The following is a 21,532-nucleotide window of genomic DNA, read 5'->3' on the forward strand; positions in this document are numbered from 1 at the left end:
CTGCTCGGATTTCTCGTACCTGGGTAGGAGATAGCTGCTGGGACATTGCTACCCCTTCCACTGAAGTGTCAGCCTGAGCCTCACTGAGGAGATCAGTCCCCAGATCTCCCTCAGACTCCTCTTGCAATCAACTGCAAATGCTCAGCACAAGGGCCTCCCTATCATGGTAAGGTTTCATCATGTTAACATGGTACAATTTGTGCCCCTGCCATCTGCCTAGCAGTTCCACCATGTAGTTAACATCACTTACCACCTTGTAGGGTCTGTCCCAAGCTGCTTGTAGCTTGTTGTGTCTGGCAGGAATGAGAACCATTACCTGCTGCCCCAGAGCATACTCTCTCGCTCGAGCATTCCTGTCATACCACACCTTTTTCTGTTGTTCGGCTTCTGCCAGGTTCTCCTGGGCCAAGCCCATGAGTTCCCTGAGCCTTGTCCTGAGGTTTAGGACGTATGCCACAACAGACTCCTTGTGAGACTCGCACTCACCTTCCCACACATATCAAACTAAATCTAAAGGTTCCCTCACCCTATGGCCATACAGCAACTCCAAGGGTGAAAAAACTGTGGATTCCTGGGGAACCTCTCTGTAAGCAAACAACAGACAGAGCAAATATTTGTCCCACTCCCTCTTAAACTGATCTGCAAATGCCTGTAGCATGGACTTAATTGTAGAGTTTAACCTCTCAACAAGACCATTAGTCTGGGGATGGTAGGGGGTGGTCTTCATGTGCTTCACCCCACAGGACTTCCACAGACAAGCCAGCAGGTCTGACATGAAATTGGCACCTCTGTCTGTCAGTATTTCTTTTAGGAAACCTACCCTTCTGAAAAACTCTAACAAAGCATTTGCCACCTTCTTTGCCTTAGTGGAGGACACAGCCACTATCTCAGGGTATTGTGTAGCACAATCCACTACCACTAGGATATACTTTTGCCCTGTGGAACTTGGGGAACTCAGAGGACCCATAATATCCATAGCTACCCTCTGAAATGGCTCCTCAATCACAGGCAAAGGCATCAAAGAAGCTCTCACCTTGTTTCCTGCCTTGCCTACCTTTTGGCACTGCTCACAGGTCCTGCAGTACCCTGTTAAATCTCTGGAAATTCCAGGCCAGTAGAAGTTGTGCATAATACGCCTTTTTGTACGTTTTATGCCCATATGACCTGCAAAGGGAATATCATGGGCTATGGCTAGAAGTGCCAGGCAGTAGGCTCTAGGCACTACCAACTGCTGTACTCTCTCACATTCTAGCCCTCCCTCAGGGGTCCACTCTCTGTATAGTAATCCTTTGTCCCAGTATACATATTCCCCATTTCCTTGAGAATCAGGTGCCTCCCTAGCTACCTGCCTCAGGCCTCGCAATGTAGGGTTTGAGAGCTAAGCCTGTCTCAGCTCTCTCCTTGTAACCCATCCCAGCTCCCCTTCCACAGGAATTCTGGCATCCTCTGACAGTGGTGCCTCACTGTCAGCCTGGGTACTACAACTCACCTCTAACTTTGCAGTCACTCTGTCCAAGGGACCATCAGTACCCACAAGCAGCTGTGGCTCACCTTCAGTTTCACTGCTACAGAGTAGCTCCCTCCCTGAAGTAACCACTTCACCAGTCCTGGCTGCAAGTATGCAGTCTGTCTGGGTCTCCCCCAGGCTACCATACCCACATGCTTGTCTCTTAGCCTGACTGCATGTAACTGCATAAGTACATGGTACTGCCTCATCCAAATCCTCTCCTCTCAGGACATCTGCAGGATGGTAGTTTAGTACTCCTGTTGTCTCAAGACAAACTACTGTTGGCATTTTGTCTTTCCTACTTACTGCCTCTCTCACCTTTGTTTCCTCACCTTGCCTCCGTGGACACCTGTATGCCACATGGCCCCACTGGTTGCAATCAAAACATTTAACCTGAGCTCCTGGACGTGTACCTGGACTAGTGGCTTCCCCTGCTACTGGCAGATTTTATTGTGGCAGTCTGTGCTGCCCACCATGGATTCCTTTAGACCCATGAGCAGTACTGTGGGTCCCCTTCCTGTGCAGGATTGCCCTGCTTGCCAGATGTAGGTCTCCCTTCTTCCCCAAATCATCTGAACTAGCACATTGTCTATCAGCTAACCAGATCTTCATGTCCTCAGGCAAAGTGCTAAGGGTTTGTTCCCTCACCAAAAGGTCTGCCAACCCTTCAAAAGTGGTAACCTGACATCCACTCACCCACTGATGGAAGTAAGTGCTCAATTCAGCAACATATTCACACACACTTTCATCTGCCTTGCGTCTATGCTTACAAAACTTTTTCCTGTATGTTTCAGGTGTTAGCTTAAACAGTTCTAAAAGACATTTCCTTACAACAGTATAATCAAAACATGCAGTGTCAGACATTTTGGACAGAACAGTTACAGCTTTACCATGGAGTAAGGGGGTCAGGAACCATACCCAGAGCCCTTGGTCAACTTCATACTGTTTACATACCCTTTTGAACATATGAATGACACTATCAAAATTATCCCCCTCTTTAAACTGTGGAAGAAATTTACTGACCTTTTGTGCTTCTGGGGTCCAGTTACTCCCTTCCCTATTATCTTCATGACTCTGGTGAAGAGTCACCATCTCCTTCTCATGCTGCCTCTGTCTTTCCTTTTCCTCAGCTTCCAGACGTAACATTTTCTCATTCTCCTCAGCCTTTAGACTCCTCAGTCTCTCAGCTGCTTCTACTTCTAAACGCCTGGCCTCCATCTCAAGTCTCTTTAGCTCCAGCTGGATTTTTAAGTCCACTGCAGAAAGGTTGAGATGTTCATTCTCTGAGGGAATTATATCTCCACTGCCAGTCTGATTGTATTCCTGGTTGCTGTTTTCTGATGCAGCTGTAACCAAGGCTGCAATCAGGTCTGCCTTAGTCAGGTTTCCATGCACCAGTCCCCTAGCCTGGCACATTTCCGCCAGCTGGCTCCTTGTCAGCTTTCCATACTTCTCTGCTGACATGCTGCCTGCTCACCGTGACCAACTAAGCTAACAAAAGAAATAAAATAATTGTGATCTGAACTTTTGAGTATTCACTGCATGGCTGATTTAGACTACAAAACACCTTCCAAGCTCACTGTACACAAGCTACAGGATTCACTCTACCCACACTACTATACAAGCCAATTAGTGTTTGCCACCTAATTAATATGTGATGTGGATATCCCACCGCTGCCAATTAATAAAATTAATATGTGACGCCTGTGCCCTGGCCCAGCAGTCAAGTAGCCTCAATCCTCACCACTAACACCAGAGAGAGCATCTCATGTAGGACAAAAGGATAACAAATACACACAGTAAAGTGCAATTTCTCTTAAGAGCACACAGAGATCACAGTCAGTCTGGGGCTGGTCGCTCCCTTGCTCCCCTGGTCCCCAATAAGACTCCCCACTGGCACAGCTATAGGGTCCAGATCTCAGCCTAGCCTGGCAAGCTAAAATCTCTAGCACCCTCTCTGTCCAACCAGTGCTTCGTGTCCCTGCCCAGGTAGCTGACACACACACACACACACACACACACACACACACACACACACACACACACACACACACACACACTTTGAGATAAAGAGTTTACACAACCACACAGCCACTTCTGGGGGAGGCTGGCACAGGTTCTCCAGCTGTGCCCCTTTTACCCAGACTATATGGTAGTAATTACTGCCACCACCCAGCTAATCTTTATCAGCTACTCAAAGGCCCTTAAAAGGGTGAAGTAAATATTGTGGGAAGAAATATCCAGGGAATTGTTATGGCTAGGCTTGTATAGGCCCTAGGGCCAATAGTCTAGTACCAACCTATGAACCTACTGTGCAATATTATTATCTAATTGGTAGTATAGCCCAGGGCTAAAGCTATAGGAGTGACTTTGTACAATTTTACCAAAGGCATACAAGTACTCTAAAGAGCTTAAATTATCTCTACACAAACCAGCCACAGTTAAAAGGTTTTAAAATATTTAATAATAAATTAAAACCACAAGACAATAATTTCTACTACACAGTCAGTGCTAGTCAAGAGAGTTCAGAGATCCCACAGAAATACTTAAAATAAATCAGTAGAACAGTTCTGACATCACAGGAAAAACTCATAGTCTAAACTTTCTAATTCCTAGCTGTTGCTAGAATAAAACACACTTCTAAAATAACGTACTTGCATAGAGCAACAGGCAGTGCTGTGAGTTGTATAGTCAGACAAAAATGCGTAATAATCTCTGGTTCTCATTGTTGAAATTAAAACTGCAGTTCTGCTAAATCATTACATCATGTCCCACATTCCTGGTGTTCCCATGCTGACAGAAACTGCATTTACATTCTTTTACACTTAGAGCAATAAATGACATTCCACATGTAAATTCTGGTCATTAACTTTAGCCTTAAGACAATAGGCAGGAAGCCTTCATCTAGCTGGACTGGAGCCAACTTATAAACATCAAATACACTCATGAAATAATTTTAATTTCAAAGGACCAACAAGAAATGCTTGACTTGGCGTTTTTACAGCAGAGGGCAATGTTGCCACATTGTTTTAAGTTCAACCTTCACAGCATATTCTTTTCATTTAAAAAAAAACATGCTTGTAGTTCAACATTCATATTTACAAATGCTAGAATTATCTGCACAATTTCTGTCTGGCTAGGCTGGCAGCCTTCACCCATTTCTACCAGTCTTCACACTGTGTAAGAGTTGTACTGCTTCTTTTAAGCATCTTTTGAAAGTTTTGACAGGAAAACTTGCTGTTATTTTTTCTTTGGAGGTGTGGGTATTCATAAGTATTCAGATAATTAAGTAGATTTGTAGCATTTTAAATTATTTTTTGTTTAATTTTCAACTTTAGCACCATTTTGTTAAGTATTTTTGATAGGAATTTTTTTCTCAAGTTTACATTTAATTTCTTGCTTAAAGCTATTTTAGACTGTTTCTATTCATGTAGTGCAGAAACTAGCCTTTATTTATTGCAATTGAGGGTCTTTGTGACATGTATTTTGTGCTGCACAACTGAAATTGCTGTCTTTTTTTCTCAGTGCAGTATTCAGTGCAGTATTCAGTATACTTTAGATGGAGAGTAGTGGGATTTGTCCACTGTATACTGGATGACCACACAACCAATATATGGTATTGACGGCTAGTTTTTTTTTTTTTTGTCCTGACTTGAGTTAAAGACACATTGCTACCTGCTGAGCAAAATATTTATGTCAGAGATATTGTTGCCAATATTTCAAAGGTGTCAAAATATGCTTTACAGGGTACTTTGGAGGGGGAGATAGTATTGCTAGAAATGCATTGTCAGTGATGATCAGAAGGTATGCTTGACTGCACAGCCAGAACATTTCTGATTATTTAAAAATGAGATTTTGAGTGCTCCTCATGAGTCTGCTTGTAAGTATTTAGTACGTCAGCTACACCCAGTCCCTTAAACAATGGGATAGCAAAGGTAAACTTATGCAATGGGTTTCAAAAATGTTTCATATTCCCAAATTTCCTTCCTTTAAGCAGAATAATTTTTGGCAGCCTTCCAAACAGAAGTCCCAACCAAACTAAAACCAAGGCAATAAAAGGAAACTGTGGATGAGAACCCCATGAATCCTACCAAGAGGGGTTTCTTTCCCAAAAAAGGTAACCCCCCCATCCAACTTATAACTATGCCAAAAGGTGGCACCCATCTTTCACAAGCCTCCCTCTGGGTACCATGTCTTTAAAGTTAGCTCTCAACAAGGCAGCCTGATTGTCTATGATTTCTGATGAATGGGTACTCAGCATTGTTGGCAGATTGCAAATGGCAGTGGAAAGAACATCATAAGACCAGACTTTGTTAATCCATCCTATTCTCCAGCAAATGCTGGTGCCAGGGGGTCATTGAACTGCTTCCTCTTTAAAGAGTGAGAGGTTTCTACTGCAGAATTTTCCTGGTCCCCAAAAAAGAGCCATCGTTTCCGAATACATTTGTCAAAGTCTCCATGTTCAAGATATTTACCCTGCAGACAGTGCTTCCTCTGTTGCCAGACCACTGCTTCATGGTGACCCTGGATGTGAAGGATGCATATAATCATATCCCCATTGCTTATTGCTTTGGGTGATTTCTGTGATTTGTTGTGTGGTTTGCACTATCAGTTTTCTGTATTTGCTGCACCTCAAGTAATTACCAAATACCTTGCTCTGGTAATGACCCACTGTTGGACTCTGGGCATCCACGTCTTTCTTTACTTTGATGACGTACTGATCTGTGCCGACTCTGTGTCCAGGTGTTTGGATTCGCTAGAGAAGGTCTCAGCTGTGCTCTGCCAGATGGAGTTCAAGTTGAGCCTCCAGAAGTCATGTCTAATGGCCTTGCAAAGACTAGTGTTTTTGCAGTGCTTAATCGACTACCTTGAGAATGACCTTTCTTCCGGAAGACAAGATCCTGTCTTACCAGATGATGTATCTGCAATTCTTCAAGAAGAATGTGGCCTCAGCAAGCGAATTCCTAAAAATTCCTGGACTACTCGCATCCATAATTCTCATGATACCACTGGCCCATCTTCACAGGAGAAAAATTCAGTAGTATGTTAGAATTTGTTGGACAAAGCATCCTTCATTCTCTGGAATCTCAGTTGCTGGTGCTGCCCTTCATCAGACGAGTGTCACAGTGGTGATGAGATCAGTTGAGTGTCTATCCAGGACTTATTTCCTCCCCTCTGGTGCCAGAGTAGTCTGTCCAGACAGATTTGTATGACTTCGCTCATTGATTTTTGTCAATGGAGATGCAAGTAGAGGTCACCTGGGGAGCCCAGGGACTCATGGAAGCACATCATTATCAAGGAGTTGGTGGTGATTCATTCCTTCCTTCACCACTTATGAACTCAGAGTCCTCCTCTTATGGTTTCAGACAGCACCACAGTGATTTGGCACCTCAGCAAGTGGGGGACCAAGGTCATACCCTCTGTCAGTTGGTAATGATGGTCTGAGAGCTGGATTTGCAGCATTCTCTGACTCTTCAGGCATCCTACATCCTGTCAGATCAGAACATTGTGGCAGACAGAGTAATCAGATCCTGTGTAGACCCACATGAGTGACTGCTCGAGGTAGTAGTGTTCAAGGATCTAGCCCTGATGTGGGAAGTGTTTCAAATAGATCTGTTCACCTCCTTTCAAAACAGACAGTTGGAGAAATTCTTTTCCAGGCATTCTTGCAGCCATGCTTGGGAGACAGATGCATTCTTGTTCACTTGGACAGGAATGCTCCATTATGCGTTTCCATGTTTCCCACTGATTCACAAGGTACTTCTAAAGATTCAGAAAGAAATAACAAAGATCAATCTGGTGACCACTTATTGGATGAGGCAGTCTTGGTTTTCCCTTTTAGTGGTATTGGCCAAGGGCAATTACCACAGACTTCCCCACACTCTGGATGTGCTCACACAGTCTCATGGGTGACTGGTGCACCTCAGTTTGGAGAAACTTCAACTGGCAGCTTGTATTATTCAATGTTGACTCTGTTTAGACACTAGTTTCATGAGAATATTATGCAGCAGGTATTAAAGGAGGCCAGAAAGTCTGCTACTAGGTAGTATTATTTATAAATGGATGAGGTTTTCTAAGTATGCCTGAATTGAAACAGAGATTCCATTGAGGTTAATATCCCTCTGGTCTTGAAATATTTTGGATGGCTTATTTTATGCATCCAAGAAGGTAAATTTAGTGACTATCTCTGCTTGTCTTCCCATGGATCCCCCTCTTTCTTCTTCTCTTTTGGTAAAACAGTTCATGAAGAGAGTTTTTGCATACGAGACCCCTTTGCAAGCAAACTCATCCTCCATGGGATCTCAACTGTGTTCTTGAAAAATAACCTTATGACCTTTCAAACTGGGAGTGGAAACTGATCTTGCGTTCTTAGCATGGAAACATTGTTTTGTTTATTGCTGTGACATCTGCAGGTACTCCATAGTAGGAAAACCTTACCTAATGTTTTGTAGGGATGTAAAGGGGGTACTTGTCAAATGGGCATCAGTATCCCTATCATTCTGTCTGCCTTTCTTTTGAGAATTACTTAACTCAGGGCTGGCATATTCTTTTTTAACAGCACATCTGTCATTAATCTCTGTCTGACTACCTTTAGATCTATGTCTGTCTGCATGTTTTAAGGTCCCTCAACCTTCCCACTTTTTTCCGTCTAATCAAAACAAAGGTGAACAAATCTCACATTCTTTAGAGGTTCAGAGACAGGTGAGATTTTGATCTGATAAAACTAAATCTATTAGGAAGTCTGACCAACTTTTTATTTCATTTCAGGGGCAAAAAGTTGGGTTATTCAGTCTTCAACCTTACAAGTCCTAGATGGATCTCTTTGGCCATTTACTTTTGCTACACCTTTCATGGGAATGGTCTCTTCTGGTCACATAAAGGCCCATTCTACCAGAGCTGTTGCAAGTTCTAATGATTTTAGTAAATTCAATATTTTTATATTTGAAAAAGTTGAAAAGCTGTTAAGTGGCAGATGGCAGGAAAACAAACTGCTGCTGAAAGAACTTTTTGACAAGTGTTTTGAACAAAAAAAGGAACAGAAGTTTACATTGACTTAATGTGTACAATTTTAATATTTTTGTTTTAGCATTACAGTTCAATTGATTGTAAACATAACTAAACTGTAAAACTGTCATATCCTATCCTAACTCTCAATATTTAGTAAAGTACATAAAAATGAACGGATTTTTAAAAAAAAAAAAAGGGCTTAGCATTACCATGAATTAGAGTACAGAACCACATTTAAGATTCTGTATTTCTAAAAACATGCACAGACTACCTAAAGCTTTACTTTGTAGAAACTGCCCTGCACTATCCCCTCTCGTCTCACATTATTCTCCCCCCAGACCTGTCTGAAGCTCTAAACAGAACCTACTACAAATTCAAGTCTAAATTTGAACGCAACATATACAGCTATCACCCCCACTGTTGCCTGGAACATTCTATTATATTATACCACATGAATTTAGAGTAACCAACACATTTTAAGATTCTGTATTTCTAAAAAGATGCACAGACTACCTAAAGCTTTACTTTGTAGAAACTGCCCTGCACTATCCCCTCTCGTCTCACATTATTCTCCCCCCAGACCTGTCTGAAGCTCTAAACAGAACCTACTACAAATTCAAGTCTAAATTTGAATGCAACATGTACAGCTATCACCCCCACTGTTGCCTGGAATAGGCTCCCACTAGAAATCAGGACGCTTACACATCCTAAACTATTTAAGACAGCCACCAAAGAGCATTTTAAAAGTCACTGGTCCTGCCACTGCACTCCCCCTCCTTAAACATCCCCTACTTCTCATACCTTAATCTACTTTCTGACCTTAACTCACTCTTCTCACTAGCTCTCTGTAATCTTCCTTGACTACTCTTTCTACTGTCTTCTAAAATCTATTAAGCAAATTGCCTCAGAAACATTCTATTGTAATTGTCTTACCTTCATGCAACTTCATTATGATAAAACTGGGTTTTTGTAACCACTTACTCCAAAAACTATACTCCTCTTAATGACATATTTCTTTTTGTACATCTTGAAACAGTTATGCTATACTCCTGACTATTGACACTGTATAACATTGTATTGCTACTTAATGCCTTGTAATAATCCTGTAACATTGCTGTTTAAGGCTAATTTATAATGAAAATTGTATAATATGTTGGAGCTTTTCTCCCCGGGCCTCCGCTGAAAAAGGGCTCATCAGCTCAGTCGGACAATCCCAGTCAACAAATGTAAAATAAATAAACTTAAATGCAGTTAATGTAACTTGAAGTAAAAGAGAAACACTCCTTCTTCTTTCAGCTTTTCCCGGTTAGGGGTCGCCGCAGCGGATCATCTGTCCACTCAAGACTACTGTTAGCATAAACAAAGGAAAGAAGGGTGAATGGTGTTCTTGGGGGGGGGCCTGTTTGTGTAATACACAAAATAAGTTTTTACTATAGGATAAGGGACGTTTGTTCACAATTTGGGTTTTTGCTTTTCATCAGGACAATTATTTCCTAAAAGAATGTTCCATACATCACAAACCATAGCACCACAAATTATATATTTATCTATAGTCTGGTTGGATATTACTTTCATGTTGCATTGTAATTGAGACCTTTGTTATGGTAAAATATTTTCACAGTTTCCTTTGATAGCATATTGACTTCCATAACATAATATAAAAGCATAACTATGATATTGATAGGTTCTTAGCTGAATTCCATTATTTATAGTTTTGTTACTTTAACTGGTAAGCTATAAGAGCACCTTTACTGGGTCAAATTCTAGACAACTTATATTCTAATGCTATGCTTATGTTGATATGTTTTCTTTTATTATTTCAAGTGTCCTAATGTTTTTTCTAGATGCAGCAGGGCCAACCAACGTTTTTTCTTTGGGTTATAAAAAATACTGTATTGTTTACATTGATGTTACTGCCCTGATAGAGGTAAAAAAAATAATTTCCCATTAAACAGATGTTTTCACGGTTTGTATTGCTGTTATGTTTTCTAATTAGGTTGTGGTTCAAGTTTGCAGACTGATGGTAACAGCTGGAGTAAAAAAAAACGCTGAAAGCTGTATGTTAGGAGAGTTAATGTCTCTTATTTTTTTCTAACAGGTCTTTGACTTGAAAGGCTCCTTACGGAATCGAAATGTGAAAACTGAAAGTGGCAAAGAGAGCTGTGACTTGGTCCTTTTGGATGAAAACCTCCTGAAAATGATACGTGATAATCCTCTGTACATCCGCTCTCACTGCAAGGCTGTGCTGAGGGCTTCTATTCACAGTGATGCCTTCTTCCTGTCCAGTCACCTAATCATCGATTATTCATTGCTAGTGGGTCGGGACGACACCAGAGATGAGCTAGTTGTGGGAATAATTGGTATGTAATACAACTGTAATAGATTTTTTTTATTAATGAGAGTCAGACTGTAATCTTTTTAGCAAGTTTTTATTGCTCATCAGGTAATCTTCATTTAGATTTTCTTTACCACTTGATTTTTAAGCACATTACTCTTCCCAAAAGGAACAGGAGTTAACAGAGGATGGCAAGGCACCCCTTTATGAATCTGTTTAGGGAAGGGTTCCAGGAAGCCAGTGTGAGATCTAATTTTAAACACAGTGCTCCACCTGACTGAGCCCCTTTGTAGAGAGAAGAAGCCAGGGCACCCCTTTAATATCAAGATCACAGTGTAGACTCTGTTTTTAGGAAACTACTCAACTTGATCTGAGTGAACAGAGGGTGCTAGGATACACATTTTTAGCACCAGGCAAGTTATGGTGCCAGGAATCCAGGTTGGGTAGTGTTGTCTAAGCATATTACCCCACTTGACAGGACCTTTGAGTGGAAGCCAGTACACCACTTTATAATGCCAGGAAGATCACAGTGCCAGGAGGCCAGAGTCAGCTTTGTTTTAAACACAGCCACTCCACTTGATAGGATCCCTGAGTAAATGGAGGAAAACAAGACGCCAGCTTTATTATACATTGTGTCCAAATTATCAGGTGTCCAGTTTGTACCTTGGAAGAATCCCATTGTCAACATATACTGCATGGATGTGTTCTTTTCAAGTCTATCTCTCTATGCAGATGCAAGATCCTTCCTGCAACCAACACCATTCCATAGAACTTCCATCATATATTCAGACACAATCCAGACGACAGGATAAAGGTAGTCAGTACAGCATGCCTCCAAGGCTAATTTTATATAGAAAACTGTTTGGCTTTTTCTGAAGTCTTTGTAAGGCAAGTTTTCCAGTGTGAAAACAACCGTGATTCAGAAATACAGTCCTAAATAGACGACTCAGTCGCAGTTAACCAACAAATGTAAGAACATTTTTTAAATAAAAATTAAACGTTTAGTGCTTTTGTCCTATAGATGTATCATGAATGACTTCATCAGAATAAGAAATACAGGTTTGACCTGAGCTTACATAACTTCCTTAAGGTTACTGAAAGTACTTACAAAAAATGAAAATGGATAGCTTCCCACTATCTAAGTTCATTTAAAATAATACTACCTAAAAAACTTCCGAGACAAAAGGTCTCAATTCTGGGCATACGAAGAACAGTACATAGACTATAACAAGTTAATACATAGGTAATTTTAAAACAATCTTTGAAAGTAAATATATTACATTTAAATAAATACTCAAATTCATAAATACACAACTTCCTCTAGCTTACCCCATTCTTTACCCCTCAAAACCAGTAGGAAACTCTTTTGATCTATGTTATTTTAAACAACTCTGTCCTTCCTATAAATCTCACTAACCTTAACTATCTTTCCAGTCCCTTACCTCTTTAAAACTACCCCACTACTGATTTTTCTTTCCCTTTTTAATTCTTTCAACCTAACACTACCCCTCTAGTGATCTTTTCCTCTCCTAACTTTCAACTTGTTTCAATATTTACAAAAAAAGTGTATGTGTGTGGTGTGTGTGTGTGTATATATATATATATATATATATATATATATATATATATATATATATATGGGTTTACTTCTAATTGTCGAAAACTCACTTTTTCGACAACCAGAAGATCGAACCCATTGAAGCGAAAGTGCACTTTCGCAAAAGCTGGTTCTCCGAAGCGCATTACAGTGGGGATAAAGAAATATATCCTTTTCCCCACTGTAGTGCAATCTCAGAGTTAATATATTTAATTAAGAGGGTGGAGGGGGTCCAGAGGGGCTTGTCCCCTGCAAAATACTGTTTAAAAAATGTTTTTTTTTTTTTGCCGGTTCAGAGAACTGGCTTTTGTGAAAGTGCACTTTCGCTTTAATGGGTCTATGTTACTGCTTTATTGGCCTGAATTTGTCCATTAACAGACTTAAAAAGAAAAAGTCATGGGCATTCAGAGCTGCCATATAGCTGAAATACCTGATGTCCTTAATGGGTCATTTGCATATATCCCATTATCCTCTTTTACAAGAGATTTTAAGAAAGTATTACAACTTGGTATAACTGGATTTTTCTCAGATGCAGCTATTTCTCCTGTATTACCAGTATTGGAGTGTCTTCTTAATAGCTTTCAGTTTGGCTGACAAGTCAGTCTCCTACCCCTAAAAAGTTTGCTAGGTTATACAGACAGCCCCAGACATACAACCTGTTTTCTAGTCACATATTAGATCATGCAGTTATTTCCTTATCCAAACCACCTGCTGCCCAAATGTATTGTGAATGCTAATCCTGCTCCTTCAGACAGTGATGGGAGAGCAATTTGATAGATTGTAGAAGAAAGTTTATTCTTTTCCTACCTTAACTTTCAGAATTTTAATCTGCCAACAGGCTCATATGTTAATATTTTTACTGGCTTCTTTGATATGAAGAAGTAGTAAACCGTTAACCTTTCTCCTTCAAGCTGTTTACTATCAAAATACTGAAAGCCCTGACGATGGATGTTCACATCCCCGAACTGGAACAACAAAAGCTGACTGCTCAGAAAGTCAAATCGTTTGGAAGGCAAGAATCAGCAGTCAACAGTAACTGTCCCGCTCACCATCTGGAAAGTTCACTGGTGTGAAGGCATACATATTGCTACTGTTTTGCAGGGGGGTAAGCCACCCCGCATCCCCTAAACCCCCTGCTAATTATATATTCTAACTCCCAAGATCACACTACAGTGACAAAAGTGTAATTTTCCAGATCCTCGTCGTAGTGCTATCCAGTTCAAAACACCAACACTCAAAACTGCGAACACAAGCTGCGTGTCAACATTTCGGAGTTGACAGGATTTGCATTCGCAGTTTTACCGTTTTGCACCTTTTCGTTTGACCTTATGACAGACAAGAAGGTGTGTGTCATTATTTTGATAGTAAACCCTTCAAGCATCTCTTAATTCTTCAATAGTTTTTGCTTTCCAAGTCACCAAGTGCTCTAAAGCACTCTTACAATTCTGCTGATGCTTTACATATAGCTGCTGCTACTGGGTCAGTCATGGGAAGGGTTGCTTTATGTTCTCAAAACTTACCAGATTTTAAACTCTTCCCTTGACAAAGAGGCATTGTTTGGCCCTTCTGCTTTTGAGGTCCTTAACTGATTTGATGAAAGAGGAAAATTGATTCGAGAGGTTACCCAGATATTTCATCCCTCATTTTCTAAGTTCATTAAGAACTCTCTGACTAGTTCAAAGCCCTTTTAAAGGAAACAACCCAAACAGGCTCAGCAAGATACAAGCAAATAGACTTTAAAAAGCAATGACAAAGAGGCTCCGAAAAGAAGGTGGGAGCCACCCAAGAGCCAAGGACACCCAAAAAGTCAGACAACTGTCCCTTCAAGATTATTCCCACTCCCACTGTTGCAGTCCCTTAAATCTATACAGCAGTCTAGGTCTACATTTTCCCCAGTGGCATCAGATAATTGCAGACAAACAGGTTCCAAAAGCAGTTCATCAAAGATGCAGATGACCATCCCCTTTCTTGTTTTCAGGGTGTTCTTCCTCATCCTGCAAATCCTCCAGTTCTTGGACATGTCTCTGAGAGTCATAAAGCCAGTACCCTCAGATCAGACAGGTAAATGTTTTTATTCAAGGATCTTTCTAGTGTCAAAGAAAGAAGGAATTGCATCTCTTCTTACTCAGCCTCTGTGTCAAAGTCCCAAAGTTCAAGATGCTACACCCCCCCAACTCTGTAACCTCTCATATCAGTTTTTGGTAATGCTAAACATAAAAGATAGTTATAATCATATAACAATTTTCAAAGAATTCCGACTTTTTTTAAGGTTTTCTGTACCTGGCTTACATTTTCAGTTCTGTGTTACCTTTTAGTCTATCTCCTGATTCATAGGTTCATAGGTTGGTACTAGGCTATCAGCCCTAGGGCCTATACAAGCCTAGCCATAACAATTCCCTGGCTATTTCTTCCCACATTATTTACTTTCCTGGACCCCTGTCTAGCAGGGAGACTGACGTGATCCCTGGGGTGAATTTCCTTTCTCTTGATCCAAGGGTATTTGCAAAGTGCATGACTCCAGTAATTGCTCATCGCAGACTATAAGACATTTGCATTTTTCCATGTTTGAATGATTTTGTTATATTTGTAGACTCTTTTTCCAAATGTCAAGTCTATGACATGGGTCAAGGAACTCCTCCTCAGCCTGAGATTCCAAGTGAACTTACAGAAATCATCTCTCTCATGCCTTCTTACAGAGTAGATCTGATGTAATTTTCATTCTGTTGGGTTCAGATCCGATCCAGCAGCTTTTTCCAGCTTGTGGAACATTGAAACTTTCTAGCTTCTCCCTTTATCCACGTAATGCCCCAGTCACCTAACATACTTCAGATATTGTTTGCTGCCTTAGCATATGAACGTGTTCACTGCTTACTCTCGAGCAAGCGTACTCTTTTTATGTGAGTTAATGTTATTATATTGTAATCTTTCTTTCTCCCTTTTATTACTCTTATGTCTGTACAGAAAATCTTTATACTCTTCTTTCGAGTATTCCTGTAATACCATTGCTGGTGTTTCCTTTGTACATGAGTACCACTTTTTTACCATTGCTGGTATTTTTCTTGTTTCTTTTGTTAATATTATTTAAAAAAAAAAAAAAAAAAAAAAACTTGCCACTTTTTAGTTCTTTCCTAGTTTATGTAAGGCCTTCAATTCGCAGGCCTTGACAGACAGAAAGAAAAAAGTTAATTTTAAGAGGTTTGCTACATTTTAAACCTGCTTCAACAACCTCTGGGGCTCAAACCCCCCAAAAATTTGATAAGGGAGATTTTCTTTCTAGAGAGTTAAGAAAAAGATCCCCAGATCAGTCTCTCTCTTCAGAACTCTAGCTTAACCTCTCCCGTTAAAGTAGCTGAAGTATTAGATCCAAGTCCTAGGTCAGAGAAATCTCCTCTGATCTGATCACCTCAACTGCTGCTGGATCCTATCTCTTCTCAGCTCCCATCTTCTTTTTTGGAATATTCACTGAGACGACACTCTAGACCATCTCCTACAGCATCATCTGTTCGATCATCTAATAGTCTGACAGAATCCAATGTGTACAGGATGGTGAGGAAATTCCTCAGGATGCAGATTCAAATGGGAGTTCTTCCAGAGACCCTTGTCAGTATTACTCCCTCATTATCGGCTCCTTCTCTGATCTGACCTTTGGTTTTGGAGCCATCAAATCCAAAGATCCTGGCATCTTCAACTCCAGTGACATCTCTGAGTGGTCCAGCTTCTGAGCACTTTGGAACCGGATGGCTCTCAGAGCTATAGGACCAGTGCCAGCTCCGAAGTGTTGGAGTCAACTCTGAAGCTGTCAGAGCCATCTCTGCCCCTCAGAGCTTTGGCAGTAGACAGTTTGTGTCCAACTCCTTCCTTGGGTAGCTTGCCTTCAGAACGGTTCCAACTCCTTCCTTGAGTAGGTTTGCTTTCGGGGCAGAGGGAGCAGACGGTCCATAAGCATGACTTATCAGATCCGTTGGTTTCTTTTTCTCCAAGGGATTCTGCATTCGAGGTAATGGAGAGAGCTTTCTCTGCTCCCAGAGTTATGACTTCAATTCCTTCTTCTGTTCCGACTACCCATCTCTGTTTGCCTCTGCGTCCAGAGCTTCAATCAGCTGTGCCACTGGGATCAGCCAGCACAAGTCAGGCTTCAGGCCACCCAGCAGGATATATTAATCTCTTCTGACCTTCTCTGGAGCATCCCACAGAAGAAGTTCCTAGGAAGACGAAGTGTAACAGGAGGCACTTACACTGTCCCGCAAGAGTCTGTCACAGAAGATACTGACTGATGAAAGGGAAGTGTCCTCCAGTTCACAACCTGACAACGTCTCATTTGGAGACATCTTAGAACTCCTAATACAAAGGGAAAGTTGATCCACCAACAACCTCCCAAGATGAGTCCGTATTCTTGGAGGCCTTTGATGCTGGTCCATCTACCTCCTGGGTGACTCTGCCTGCCGATGAGCTCATTGATTTGGTCTCCAGACAGGAGTGGAAGGAGCCTGATAACATTGAGCCTCTCCCTAAGAGACTAGATTGGATTGTGGGACCACCAAATGATAGAACTTATGGGAGCAAGGGAGTAACAGCTGATGCCATGGTCATAGAAGTAACCACTAAGAAGGAACTAGCAGAACAAAGTTCCTCTGTCATCCCCAACAGGGAGTGTAGGGAGCCAGACAGATTTGAGAAGCATGTCTGTCCTTCAATGACTTTTGCTGTTAGGTCACTGAACAACTATGCACATTTTACAAGACTTCGGAGGATTTGATTAAGGAACTTTCAAAATCCCTCACTGGGACATATCCTCCAAGGTAGAGAGCACTATTTCCTTGCAGTTAGTTACCCTTAAGTCCATTTCAAATTCAGCCATGAGGCTTATCTCCCACGGAGCTGAAGGTACCTCACAGGTCATGGGTTCAGGCACTTCCCATCAGAAGACATACCTGGATGTGCTTGTGCTGACTTTGTGGAACCCTTCAAATCTTCCTTCATCACTGCCCCCTTTGACAGAAGTTTTTTATTTGGCTTCGAAGTTAAGGACACCCTCTGTAGGTGTGAGCAGAAGAAAAACCCTCTTTGCTGTTGGTGTATGTTTCTTAAACCCTCATTGCATCTTTTCTAGGAACCAACAAGGTGGACAGAAAATGTGGTTCAAAAAATTCCATGGTCCCTTCCAAAATCCTCGTGGAGACATTTTCCCCTATGGGCAGAGGGGGAGACTCTAATGGAAAACACCATCCCTGTGGCAGAGGTGGTCTGCATAACCAGGAATCTAAGGATACCTTCTCTGATGGATCCTTTTAGTGCCCCTGAAAGGAGGCCTGACTTACCATCTCTGGAGACAGTCGGGGGTTGATTATCCCTGCACCAGAGTGCCTGGTTGAAATTACAAAAGATTCATGGGTGTGGAAGATAATATCCAGAGGTTATGTGATACCATTTTTCCATCCATCCCTTCTGGTAGTAAACAAAATCCCTGTTGATCCACCCAATCTGAGGGAAGTAGCAGCACTAGAAATAAACAAGCTGCTAGAAAAGAAGAGCCATCCAGGAGGTTCCCCCAGACCAGAAAGACTCTGGAACTTATTCAAGATTCAATTTAGTGCCAAAGAAAACAGGGGACTGGAAACCAATTCTGGACCTCAGCAATCTAAATAATTTCAGTACACAGATCCGGATAGTCTTGGGTTCAGTCCATCTTGCCTTTTCTGCACAAGGATGATTGGATATGCTTGATAGATCTTCAGGATGCGTTTTACCACATAGCTTTGAACAGGCGGTCCAGGCGATATCTACGCTTATGGCTGGGAGCCAATCATTACCAATTCAGAGATCTTTCCCTTTGGTCTCACGACAGCTCCCAGGGTGTTTACCATGTGTATGGTAGAAGTAGCAGCTCATTTGAGACTGCAGGGATTCCAGGTGTTTCCATATCTGGATGAGTAGCTCATAACCACTCTGACCAAGCATCATCTGATTTAAGCTCAAGACTGTGTCCTCCAGTTATGCTCCCATCTGGGGATTTCTGTCAAGTATAACAAATCTCTTCTCAAACCAATAAAGATATTGGAATTCATTATTGCCTTGCTCAATACAGTCACTAAAACAGTCTCTCTTTCTCTCAGTCCAGAGTTCATACTATTCAGTTCCAGGTCAGAAAGATCATTCAGAGTTCTTCTCTTTCAGCTTGACTGATCCTCCAAGCTTAGGGTTCCATGTCAGCAGCAGTCATTCTGGTACCATTGGCAAGGTGCCAAACAACTTTGAAAAAAGCACAACCAGGAAGAGAAGGGCAAAGAATGCAGGCAGATCGCTACCGACGACAACCAAAACAAATGTAAATACCACTGTTAAATGAAAACAAACTGTTCCACTTTGGTAAAGTACAGATCACTCACTATTGATGAACCAGGCTGTGAGAATGATTTACTGTTTAATAAAAGAAACCATAAGCACTTTCACCCCAGATATAAATCCAAAAGACTTTATCAAATGCAATGAAACAGAGAAACCAGGATTTAAAACCTTCTGAAGGTCACATGACCAAATTGCTCCAAAAAAATAAAAGAAACATACTCAGTTTTAAAGTCAAGTATATACAATTTTTAAAACCAAATATAAAGACTGCAAAACCTTCGAGTTAATTAAAAGTGATTAAAACATTTTCCAAAATGTATAAGGTGATTGTGAAGTATTAAATAAATATTGAAAAATACATGATGATTAATGTTGGTTGGCTTTGAGTTTAAGTAAAAAAGAAATAGAAATAACCACATTCAAGCCTGGTGGATTAGCTGAATTCAGACACAAGAGTCAAATAAGTTCTTTCTTTTCTAGTGTTAGACCCCATGGGCCTCCCCTTGGATGCATGGGCAGTTGCTCCAGAATGACAAATTTAAACTGGTGATCTGGGTGTACTGTTAGGTGTTTAAAAAGTGCATTGGTTTCACACTTCATTTTAATTTCGTAAAGATGTTCATAGACTGTCTGAGCATCTTTTCAGTCTTGCCCATGTAAAAACTGTTACAAGACTGGAAAAGTGCCAGATAAACTACTACTTTCGTTGTGCAACTGTAGTTACCTTTTAGTGTAACAGAGAAACCATTGATTTTACCTTGGTGAAACAAAACATATTTTTACAATAGCTGCAAAAACTGCACTTTTGCATGCCTTTCCATTTACAAATTGAATAGGTGGAAGTTTACCAGACGATTCAAGTAATTGCTTAAAACTGGTGCCTTTCCTAAAAATAATGATTGGCTTGTCCATCACTTTGATGATGTCATTATCATCAGTGAAACTGCACAATTTTTTCCTTAAGGTCCACCTCAGTAGCTCATGATCCATAGAGTATGATGTGATGAAACTACACCTATTTATTTATTTGCCCCAGAGTGCCCTGCAAATGGCTGTTCAAGGAAAATCACTTACCACAGTTTTCCAGAGTTTTACTTGATAGAATAGGTCTAAAATGGTTGTTTTGTCTCTTTCATGCTGCTTTTTACCAAATGTTGTTTACAAAAATGTTGGGGTATCCTCTTTTGAAGAACATGTCCTTGATTAGGGTGCATTCACTAATGAAATCCTTGTATAATGTGGTTATTTGTATGGCATGAACAAATTCCCGTTTAAGTATTGCCATTTTCTGTGAGGTTGGGTGGGAACTAGTATAGTGTAAGGAGGAGTTTGAGATAAGTTGGTTTCCTGATGAAGATCTTTGAAAGTACTCTCTTGTTCAGCCCATCTTTTTCAAGTAAGACGTCCAAGTATGATATATAGTCAGTGCCAATGGTATGGGTAAAAGCCAAAAAACTGGTTGTGTTGTTAAAGTATTCAAGAAAAACTGGACTTTGACCCACATCGTCCGTCCATGCCACAAAAATATTGTCAAGGTATCTGATAGAAAGGTACACTAAGTCCTTGAAAGGACTGTTAAAGAAGAATTTCTCTTGCCGTTCCACCATAATGATGTTGGCATATAAGGAACCGCATGCTGACCCCTTGGTTACCCTCCTTTTTTTGTAAAAAGTATCGGTTGTCAAAAACAATGTAATTATTGTGTAGTACAAGATGCAACACTTCAGTAAAAAGATTGATATTATCTTGGGAAAATTCTGTGTGATCACTTAAAAATTGTGTGAACCATTGTAAACCAGTGTGGTGGGGGATAACTGTGGAAAGGTCCTTAACATCAGTTGTAAAAAAAAAAAAAAAACGTCATCTTTGAATTGTAAAGCATCACACTTCCTAAGGAATTGCCATGAATCTTTGCATAGGTGGTTGATGTTCTGGACCACCCTTTTTAAATGGTGGTCTAGAAATATAGTCAAGGGGGGGGCCATGATCGATTCCCTAGCATCCACAATAGGCCTCATCAGTGGATCATTTTGATTTTTGTGGATCTTGGGAACTCCAAAAATAGTAGGCACTACTGGATGCTTGATGTTTAGATATTCATATATTGGTCAAGGGTAATTTGGCATGTCTTGTAAAGCAGCAGAAATTCTGGAATACTTGATGGTAAGTTCATTTTTTGACACCTGCTCTTAAGTTTCTTCAAATAAAATATACCAAAGTAAAAATCAGTAGTTTCTCAGTTAACAGTAAAAGGCAACTACAGTTGCACAATGAAAGGAGTAATTTATGCGGCCCTTTTCTAATCTTGTAACAGTTTTTACATTGGCAAGACTGAATGGATGCTCAAACAGAGATTCTATGAACATCTTTTGGAAATTAGAACTAAGTGTGAAAGTATTGCACTTTTTAAACACCTAGCAGTACACTTGGATCACCATTTTAAATTTATCATTCTGGAACAATTGTCTGTGCATTCTGGGGGGGGGGGGGCATGGGGTCTAACAGTAGAAAAGAAAGAACTTATTTGGCAGTTGTGTTTGAATACAGCTAGTCCAGCAGGCTTGAATGAGGTTATTTAGTTTCTTGTTTACTTAAACTCAAAGCCAACCAACATTAATCATCATGCATTTTTCAGTATTTTTCAATATTTATTTAATACTTCACATTCACCGTATACATTTTGAAAAATGTTTTGGTCACTTTTAATTAACCGAAAGGTTTTGCGGTCTTTAAAATGGTT

The 21,532-nt window shown here is 40.6% G+C and overlaps 1 protein-coding gene across 1 annotated transcript in view; it reads left to right on the forward strand.

Annotated features, from left to right (window-relative positions):
* The window catches only part of PIKFYVE (phosphoinositide kinase, FYVE-type zinc finger containing), a 3,858,188-nt gene that overhangs the window by 3,771,943 nt on the left and 64,713 nt on the right, over nucleotides 1–21,532 (forward strand). Inside the window, 1 exon segment of the mRNA XM_044075403.1 lies at nucleotides 10,614–10,875. Coding sequence (XP_043931338.1) covers nucleotides 10,614–10,875 — 262 coding nt within the window.

This window comes from Protopterus annectens, chromosome 6.part1 (genome assembly GCF_019279795.1).
Source record: "Protopterus annectens isolate FY-2018-M chromosome 6.part1, PAN1.0, whole genome shotgun sequence".
Classification (NCBI taxonomy): domain Eukaryota; kingdom Metazoa; phylum Chordata; order Ceratodontiformes; family Protopteridae; genus Protopterus; species Protopterus annectens.